Here is a 10,987-nt window from a genome sequence, read left to right as displayed (position 1 = left end):
AGCAAACTGCAACGTTTCTGCAATAATCCAAAAAAATAAATTGGTAAAGCATTCGTAAATTTGATATAAGTAAAACAAAGGTTAAACTACCTATGAGCAGATATTACGATATTTCGTTGGCTCCCCAAAACTTTGTAGTCATTGGCAACATGACGTCATTTTCAGAGATATGATTTTATTGATAAGTTTTCTTAAAAAAAAGTAGGTTAAACACAATTAAAAATATATGTAACCTACTTGTAAAGACAACTTTATAAATTATGAAACATTAATTCATCATAAAAATCTGTTATCTATTTCAGTATATGTTTTATGACAAATTGACATATGAAAAAGCGTTATCAAAATATATGCCGATAATTTTGTATTTTGTATTTTTTTTTGGGCATTTTTTCTTCTTTAATGAATTGTCTTCTAACATATACACTCCTGCAAGTAAAAAAACACTCAACTCAGTAACAATATTTTACGCAATTAAATATATATATATATATATGTGTGTTCTTACGCAAAAGTGTATACACAATTTCAATTTAATAAATAAATAACTGTTTTGCAAACATTCAAAATTCCATTTACCAAACTACAACATAAATATTCGTCACTTGCTATTTTTACTATATATTCTTAAAAAAACCCACAAAAAACAACACAAAAAACACAAAATCTGACAAACTTTTTTTGTGTTCATTTTTGGTCGGACTCATCAGTTACGCTCAAATAAAAAAGTTTAAAAGGCCAAATAAAGTACCCATTGGGTATACCATCTATTTATCTACCAAACATGGTATAGATATAAAATGTTAAATGCTATAATACATTAAAATGATAACAGAAATGTCTATCAAAATACTGAAAAGTATCAAATCGACAATCCTCGGGTGAATCCGTTACTAACGGAATCTGCCGAGTTGTCACGAATGTGAAAAGTACATCAAACCACGCTGAACACGGAACAACTGACTGTTCCAAAAATAAATTAAAAACTCAGAGAAACAAAAAGAACACACCAACAGAATTGACACACAAAAAAATACAAAAACACAAACATCAACTGAACGGCCGCTGACTAAAAAGAAACCATAATATTGGGTTGAGTTTAACGATACGTAGTCTTCATTACACGGACACCTCCTCCTATGCGATCAAGACCAATGGCCGTGACGTCAAATAGCACAGCAACAATAAATTCAAGTCCAAATACAGCCTGTGACAGGACTGACGATTATCACCTACAAAAGAGGACAAGTACAATATGATTTTAGTCAAATTATGCTCGGTACTATAGGAGAAAGGTCTGGAAAGGGAGAGTGGAATTTAATTTCTTTATTCTGTAGCTTTTTATAGCTTTTTCTCTTTTATTTATATATTTTATCCATTATTTTTCGATTCGCTTCATTTTGTTTCCCCCATTCTTCTCTATTCTCAATTTTTCTAATGGAAACACATCCGATAATTTGATAATATTGTATTGCCTCAAAAATTTCTATCGGAAATGACTTTTCCCAAGTAAAAAAATCATCAATAAACATAAGTATATCATAGACTTGTACATAAATATATATTTATTGGTCGCAGCGCATATTAATAAAATCAGGTTAGTACATGTAAAAATGATTCTTCTAATGAATTGTTGACACCTGTATAAAGACAGTGCGATATTTATTGATATTTCCCCTGGAGGCGTGATTTATTATAATATAAAAATCATTATTTCTCAATTCATCGGACAATTGGGACATAGATTCTGACATACTGACATAAATGGGAAATCACCGACAATGAATATTATAATTCAAACATCATAAACGAAAAATCTGCATGTCAGACCGATTAAGAAAAAAAGGGGGGTGGTCAGACAGTCAGGCTTTTAGTTTATATTAACTTATAGTTTAACGTATGTAGCAGTGTACCTAGTAAATACAACGAAAGTAGTATAACATTGTTAATGTGTATATATATAATAATTCGTTCGTTTCAAAAAGTTTTTTAATATTTTATAATTTATCATTTTAGAATTAAAAGCAAAAACCGAGTCTAAATTACTCGCAATGATATAGAATACAAAAGGAATTCAATTTTTCCCAATATGTGACCCTAAATCAACAAACATTAACCTTTAAAATAAGGCTTTCAATGAAAATTGCACGTTTGCTGTTTATTCATAAACTTTGATAAATGATTTGTCATATTTGAAATCAATAACCCTACTATTCACTTCACTTCATTGGCTTGCTGCTGTCAGGGGTTGGTAAAACAAGTATCATTTCCTGAAGAAAGGTTATTGCACACATTGTATTTACATGCATGGTTAAGCATACACGACCTCCGAAATATCAAAATTGAGGTCATGTATAAACGCATGTGAAATACTAATGATTGGAAAACAGTGGAGGGTCAAGCAATGTTCATCAGAGGGGAGGGGTTGCACTGACTGACATAAGAGAGACCCCATTCACTGCAGTGATTCCTTTAATAATCATCAAAACGTTTACCACAAAAAGATTGCCCGCCTCGCTACCCCTAAATCCGCAACTGGGAAAGTTAAAAAAAAATGATTTCCAAAAAGTAATAATGGGGAACAAAATGGAAGTAAAAAACTAAAAAAAAATTCAACACGAACTAAAATTATAGTGCAACGTTGATTTAGCTTTTGCGGATGAACACATAGCACAATGCTATTTATCTATCAAAAACTATGTAGTAAAATTCTCTTCCTTTAAGATGAATTTTATTTTTCAAACAAATACATAAGCACGACAAACTAAACAATAAATCAACGGAAAGTATTTCAAACGAAAGACATTTTCTATGTGTCTCCATCTCTATATAAATAGAGAAAATTGGCCCGAACATGTCAAATATGAAGTGCTAATATAAAAGGAATAGAGAAAACTGAGGCCCCTCATGGGGGGGTCCTAGTAATCACATAATCACCATTTTTTTGCCAATATAATCACATAATCATTAAATATTTGCTTATCTTTAGTAATCAAATAATCATAAACTAAAAATACAGTCCTAGGTAATCAAATAATCATGAAATATTTGGCTTAATAATCAAATAATCATTAAAAAAACGGCCAAGTAATCACATAATCAAAAACCCCATGAGGGCCCTCAAAACTACAGAAAGGAAGGAACCCCTTCAACTCTTATAGACAGACACTGAATGTCCACTACATAGTGTTAGTACAAAACTTTAAAAAGTAATTGACAAATGAATGAAAGACTGACATTCAAATTTATTAAGGGAGCCACCATTTGATGTTTATGGGCGGAGTTTAGGGTGAAATTGAATAAATGCATAACAGGGGTTTTGAGTTAAAAAAAAAAGGTAGGACGAGACACTTGGCCAAAAAAACATGTCAGGATGATGACAATTGAAGTAAAAAATCAGAATAAACTAATAAGAAAAAAATGACAGGACCGAAAAGAGTGAAAAATGAAAAAGGACAGAGATTACAACAACAACAAAAAAGAAAACTGAACAAAATGGTTCATTCTAGCTCCCTATAAAATTCAAATGGTAAAGCTCCCTTTACAAATCCACTCATTTAACAATAAACGATAACATATTAAAACGGCACCAAAATTTGCCTCATTCAACAATTTTTTTTTTAAAATATGCCTAGTCACAGATATACAGATAACTTTTGACTGACATGTGATATTTTATGAATGACTTAACGACCATCTGACAACATAGAATCTCATGGTACTAAATTATAACTATTGACATCTTCACATTAACGATGTCAAATATAAAACATGCATTCGAAAAGTATACATATAAATATCTTTCCATTTATGGCTATATCGTCCACAAAATTTTATCACAGCTTCGAAACAACGTTAATACTAACAAATAAGAGACAGTAAGATTTGGTATTTGAATCACTGGTAAGTGTTTGTGATAACCGGAACTGCTAAGATGGTTACTATAGTAACGGCATGGTGTTCACAGTACGCTATTATCATGACTTCCGGAACACTGACGTCTTCCATTCAGTCTTACCCTGAATGTTCCCGAGTCACATCGTCTCCGACACTTTTTTTAACATTCGTTATTATATCAATCAAATGCCCAATAATGATAGTTTCAGACTCAAACGTCGGAGTTATTCAGACGATATTCATTCGGAATATTTCCTCGGACGTGTCTTACGGTGCTTCTGTTGTTATAATTTCGTCAAGCTCGGGTGGTTCCTCCGTCGGAAGCATTGTGCTGACTTCCGTTGTCGTAGTCGGTGGGACCGTGGTTGTCTTTGTATCAGTTTTTATAATAAATTGTACGGTTCCGTTCGGCATTTTTTCTTGTGAAACTACAATGTTATTGCTTGCTTCAATAACGATTGGACGTCCTCCTGTCGCTTGCGACATAAGAGTCACACTCATTTTGGTTCCATTAAAGGTCCCGTTCTCTCCATTTGTTGTATGATTTGTTATTGTTATATCTTTCAGTACGATAAAATTAGGATCATTCTTACTACTTCCAGTTAAGCTTGTGGGATTTTCGTTAATAATTTTAACTTCCGCTGTATTATTTTTAGCGATAACTTTTATATTCTTTGTCGGATCGGTGGTAGCTGTATTTTGCTTTTGTGACGAAGCAACTTCCCCCTTCACGACCTCTCCTGCGTTATTTTTCAAAGCGCTTAAACTTAATGGTGGAATAGACTTAAGTCGTTCACTCATTGTAAGTCGCTTTCTATCAGCGATCGATTTGAGTACTAAAGGCATTCTGTTCCGTTTTGGAACCATGGTAATAATGGGCTGTTTCCTGATTTTTTTAACTGCCGGACGGTGCATTCGATTTACATTTGGATTTATCATGCTTGGTAGTGGGACGGTCTTTTTCCTCACTACCTTAATATTAATGGTGTTCTTGACAGTCTGAGGCGATGCAGGAGTTTGTCTTGTATGTTTATTCACAAGTTGAGCAGTATTAACATTTCCAAGACTTTGTGCATTTAAGCTCAACTGTTCCGGACTCATATTAGTTATCAATTTAATAAGATGTGCTCGAATATTTGCACTGTTTAAATTGTTTAAATTAGGTATACCTCCTATTTGTGGTACACCTCCAATTGCTGGCACACTTGCGAGATTTTGTACACCTCCGTGTTTTGGTAATCCTATTTTTGTTACACCTCCAATTCTCGGAACACCTCCAATATTCTGGGAAGGTATACGAGGTGCAAAGACGTTATTGTATTGATTATATTGAGTTGGATTTCCGCTTTTGGTTGTTAATGGAAAAGAGCTTGGAAAGTTGTTTTTTGGTTGGTTATTATTTGATGGCAGATTGCGATTGCTATTGATGATTGATTGAAATGTTTTAGACATGACTTTTCTTGGTCTTCTATTGATCATTGGTGATGATACTACTCTTCCCATCTCTCCTTGCCTTGGATAATATCCTTTTCTTGTATTCTACAAAATACATATTTGTTTGATTAAATATAATCATGGAATACTAATAAACCCCCCCAAACTATTTTTATCCTAATTCGATCTTTTGATGTCGGCCCTAACTGCAGTGTGTAAATTTACAATATAAATTTTATATAAACCTATTGAAATATTTTCTAGAGAGTTATTCGAAAAGCCTTCCAAAATTTCATAAATTTGGTGTAAAATGACGGCGGGCATGGATAACATAAACAAGCTCCGTTGGAAATTGGTCATGATACTATTTGGTAAATTTAGAAAATGTTAGTATTGTCGCCTATGGCAGAATAAATAGTACCGTTTTCCCTTTAGGCTTATGGGAAAGACAAGACTTTGTTTTAAATGGTTTCTTCGTACATAAATCGATTTTTTTTTATCCCTTTGTTAAATATGAATTTCAAATTTTGTGTTTTTTCAAACCTTCAATGATAAACTAAGCATCGATTAAAATAATTAAATCAGAATAGATGATCTGATGCGACTCCTGATTGAAATTAGTTTCGTCCAATCAGGAGCCGCACCAGATTTTATTCTGCGTTCAGTTGTACGCAGAATAAAAAAAAAAGTGTCTGTGAATCATAGACTTTAATAAAAACAACCATGATAGGGATTTTAAGCCATGATGACAGGAAACGATTTTGGTAGGTAAACATTATAAATGTCAATTTATTGGTATGCGATAAAACAGAACGGGTAATTATTGTTATTATCTGGTCAATAATTTGAAGCTATCAATCTTGCACGGAAGTGTGTTTCCGATCCAATACACTTTACAACACACATGGAATACACCGCTAAAACATGTCAATGTCTTTTACAAGCTACGTGACACCTGTGAGATAGTTTATGACTGGCCAGTGTGAGATCATCGCTGTTAAGTGACAATATTTTGACAGGCGAGCGACAAAATCGCATCATTCAATCATATTTTTTATTGCCATAATTATGACACTTGCTCTAACCACGGTTGAACTGGATAGTTATATTCATAATAAATTCATCAAGTACGTTAAAACAGCGGATTGAAAATTAGTTCGTTTATGATTGAATGAGTGCTCCTTTTAGGAGAAATCAAATGCAGAAAGAAGACAAAATGAATGTCGAGATAAGAATCGAAAAATGACAACTTAATTTGAAATTGTAATAAACTTGAATATTGTGTCAGGTGAACTCGACCGGACAATATTATTTTGGTGGCATTTACTTTTGTTGTGTTTCTTACGTTTTTCAGCTGACAAAATAGTTTGACCCGAAATAATTTTAAAAGATCGAGATCGCAGTAGTGCCAAAATGTAATGTAAATTACACCTATATGTGTCCACACTTATACCTTTAAAAATGTTTGGTATAATTTAGATCGCGCTTTTCTGCGTGTTAATTTTGAGCAACCTATTTTAGTTCTTTAGGCGAATGAATCCCTGTGAGTCAGCTCTGATAAATTTCTCACAGTTGTAGACATAAAATGTGTCAAATACAGGAGCTACCATTTGATTTTATGGGTCAAAAAAGGGGGTTAGGATGAAGTTTGAAAAAGGCTGGATGAGATTATTTGCAATATAGCGGGATGACAATTTTTGAGAGAAAAAAAAGCAGGACCCAATAGAGTGATTAATAAAAAGGCATGAGCGGATAGACTGAAACATAAAAGTAAAGACACAATTGTTCATTAAAGCCCCCCCCCCCCCTAGCTCCCTGAGATTAAAAAGAGGTGACGACGAACATGTTAATTTCTCTTTTTTAATGATTTTAGAATTGGGTTCAACTTTCCTATTCACTTAAAAGGGATCATTGAAATTCGCCATACTACACATACAGGCATGTACCGTTTCAGGGGGCAAAAAAACCCTGACCAAATGCTAGAACACGTGACAGTTTATAGCATTAAATTAATTATTTCATAGTCCTAGTGAACATCCATGTTTTCATTTTTACTTCCGGTTTTGAAAATAAAAGGGTTCAATTGTTGCGTATATGCTCCAACTTTAGCAACACATCAATTGTAATAATTGATAATTGATTTCAAAGTAACATTTAGCTACGAATTTGTAAATATAATTTGAAATAATTCAATCGGGTATTTTTTGTCTCAAACATTTCAAACAAGAACAGAATATTGAATAATTTTTAGAATTTTGTATCTTTTTTAAATAAGGCCTTAAAATCGCTTGTATTTTAAAATTAAACCAAACAGGAAATTTAAGAATATGTTTTTACACGTACCATACGTATATATATTTGTTTATATCTTTTTCTATAATCATTTTATATCCAGGTTCGCATGTCCATCATCAATCTTCGAAGATTATGTCAATGAGTAATTAGATGAATCCGGGTCCGTTCGCGCCCATTCATGTTCGCACCCACTTTTGTTCGTACCCTTTCGCTTTCGACCCCTACATGGCGTCCGGTTCTAAAATATTGATACTTTTAACGATTTCATACATTATTTATTGTTACTTGAAGAACTTTTGTCATTAATGTATACGATTTATAGGTTATGAATAATTTGTGATACTTTTTCAATGGACATGTGGTTGGCAGTTAAGGTGGTACCTAACATTACAGGGAGATAACTCTGTAAAATCAGCTAAACGTTTTAACTATGTTGTGTTGTTAAGGTAATATTAAGCTTCTCAATGATCAAAATAAGTGTTTGTCAAACTGCTATATAACCAGTGTATTTTTTCTGACAAAACGGTTGGTTCAAAATCTTTTAAATTTGTATATTTTTGTCAAAAGATCAAAGTAAATATTATGTCAAAATTTTATCAAAATTAAACGAGCCAAATTGATTTTAGTTAAAGTGTTGGGTACCACCTTAATTGCCCTTTCAATGCATTGTTTTGTTTTGAATTTTCAATATTGATAAACTTCTTTTATTGATTTGTTTTAATTTGAAATATATGGAAAATTATGTTTTCAACCCGAATATTCTACATTGAGGCGTTTTGGAATGATAGAGCCTGCAAATGCATGACTTTGATCATTTATGTAAATTTATGCAAATTTAGGTAAAATCATTTTGAGATGTCGGTAGTCATCAATGACTTTGCAACAAAATGACGAAAAGAACCGAATGACATAAATTGCAAATAAGACAACTAGAGACTGGAGGACGAGAAAGCTAAAAGTTACAGCTCATTGACGGCTTTTAACAACGAACAAAACTCAAACCGTACAGTAAGACTATAAAGATTCTGAATCAACATGAAAGCTATTTCTAAAAGTAGAAAAGTTCTCTTCAGTTTAATAAAACAGCAATACGTTCAGTCATTTTTGGGGCCCTTTGTAGCTTGCTGTTCGGTGTGAGCCAAGGCTCAGTGTTGAAAAATAGACTTTGACCTATAATGGTTTATTTTTACAAATTGTGCATGACTTGGATGGAGATCGAGTGTTCTCATTGGCACTCATGCCACGTCTTATATCTATTATTATATATTAAAATAGCAAAGTTTTTTTGTTGTTCTTTTTTAAGTAATGGTTCACATTGTTCTTTATATAATAGTAGCAAAATATTTGTGTATACTTAAGTACCAAAATTTAAAAAATAAACAAGTAATCTTTTTTTTATATCTGAAAGTAGCAGAGAGTTCTTCTTTATAATAAGTAGAAAGGTGTTCTTTTATCTGATATAGTAGCAAAATGAACTTCTATCTGATATAGAAGCAAAATGAACTTCTATGCATTAATGTAACACAGTGTTCTATATATAGTAAATTGGCAAAATAATCTGCTAAATAGTAAATATAGCAAAGTTTCCTTTTATATTGTAAAGTAGCAAATTGTTCTGACTACTACTAGTATACCATAAATAAGAAAAGTGTTTTATCATCATAAATTTAAAAAAATGTTTTACTAGCATAAATCAAAAAATTGTTTTACTAGCATAAATTAAAAAAAGAGTTCTGACTATACAAATCACATTGGCAAATATTCTACATATATATGAATGGAGCAAAGTATATCAGACTGGAAATAACTCATTTAAATCCATACTACGCTTAAGGAGATATAAAGTTTAAGTTTGCAAATGTTAATATTATCGCAAAATTTATCGCAAAATTAATAAAATACTTGAAGAGCCAAAATGACACAAAAAGGAACCACAAGAGAAGAGCTACATTGCCTTGGAAGCAATTTGCAATGCATGGTGGGTCTTACCTGTAAGTATACGATGCTACCATTTAAAAATAATAACACAGAACCCTTTGTGAAACACAAAGAAATGGATTTTAAAAATACTTAAAAATACCAGGTGGGATACATCGATCTGTGTCCACACTTGAACAATTAAAAAAAAATAAAAATATGATAAATAATTTGATTGCACATCTATGTTCAAGAACAAAATCTTTACTCACCAACATATTTAAATGTGCAGCTCTACAATGTATTCCAAATAACACTAACAATAACAATTTGAACATAGGATGTTGTCTTTTCATATTTGCAATCCGAATTTGAAACCGGTATGGTTCTAAACTTAGTTTTCACCTCCTTCGGTTCCAATGGCTACAATATAAAGAACAGAATACCATACAATAACTGTCAACTAAGTCATAGACCATAGCGGACTTTATTGACAGTTTTTGAGTAGCATATCGACTAAAAACGTCCGTCATATTTAATTGTCATTTAGGACTATTAGGCCAATGTTGTGTATTTCTTTGTTGTGCAAAAAAAATTGTCCGTCATATTTAATGACCATCAAGGACTATTAGGCCAGACTTGTTTTTTTTAGTTGTGTGTTCGTTCGTTTGTTTTATTAAGTTTTTGATTGTCTGAGGACAAAACTTTAAATGTTTAAAATGGGAAAAATGGGATTTTTAAGAGAAAATTTAAGCTTTGTACATTAGGAAGAATGTATAACATTAACACATATGTCGTCCCTTATGCCTATCAGGTTCGCGAAACAAACAAACAAATACATAAGGCCTTATGTAAAAGATATGGCCAGGGAATCAAAATAATGTTAATGCATGTAACTGTGTAATGACACGCGAATCTACTCCCATTATTATATGTTATTATCATTGTGTAATTTATCATGTGGTAATTATTGGATAATTCGGACAAATGTCCATTTCCATGATTTTTTTGACGACATAATTATTGTATAATTCGGGCAAATTCTCTTTACTATTTGTTTTACGACATATAATAATGGCTTAATTCGGACAAATGTCCATTTCTTGCTTGTTGACCGCGTAACAACTAATATTGAATAATTTATTACATGTTACATGTGCAACAATTGCATTCTGTATTCTAATGCAATTTGGATGTAACAATTTTTTTCATTGGCTAAAAGTGGCCGTCAAATCCACAGTTGACCAGGCGTAACTAAGGAGGGACCCGCCATTTTGAATTGATGAATCAACAAATGTTCGATTACTACTATATAATCGAAAATAAAACCACACCTACCTCGAATTCGCCGTTTTAATGTAATTTTATCCGAATTTGAAGCGTACAAGTAACGTCATAACCTCCAGTTTGTAAGTGTTCATGTGTATGACGTCACGTTTAGCCA

The 10,987-nt window shown here is 32.3% G+C and overlaps 1 protein-coding gene across 1 annotated transcript; it reads right to left on the bottom strand.

Annotated features, from left to right (window-relative positions):
* Positions 1-340: 340 nt before the first annotated feature.
* On the bottom strand, positions 341-9,952 carry LOC134719006 (uncharacterized). The gene is made up of 2 exons (XM_063581906.1): positions 9,816-9,952; positions 341-5,436 (listed from the first exon to the last, which is right to left on the bottom strand). The coding sequence occupies exons 1-2, from the start codon at positions 9,897-9,899 to the stop codon at positions 4,165-4,167; spliced, it is 1,356 nt and encodes a 451-aa protein (XP_063437976.1). The 5' UTR covers positions 9,900-9,952; the 3' UTR covers positions 341-4,164.
* Positions 9,953-10,987: the final 1,035 nt, after the last annotated feature.

This window comes from Mytilus trossulus, chromosome 5 (assembly GCF_036588685.1).
Source record: "Mytilus trossulus isolate FHL-02 chromosome 5, PNRI_Mtr1.1.1.hap1, whole genome shotgun sequence".
NCBI classification, from domain to species: Eukaryota; Metazoa; Mollusca; class Bivalvia; order Mytilida; family Mytilidae; genus Mytilus; species Mytilus trossulus.
This window is presented reverse-complemented; position numbering and strand designations above follow the sequence as displayed.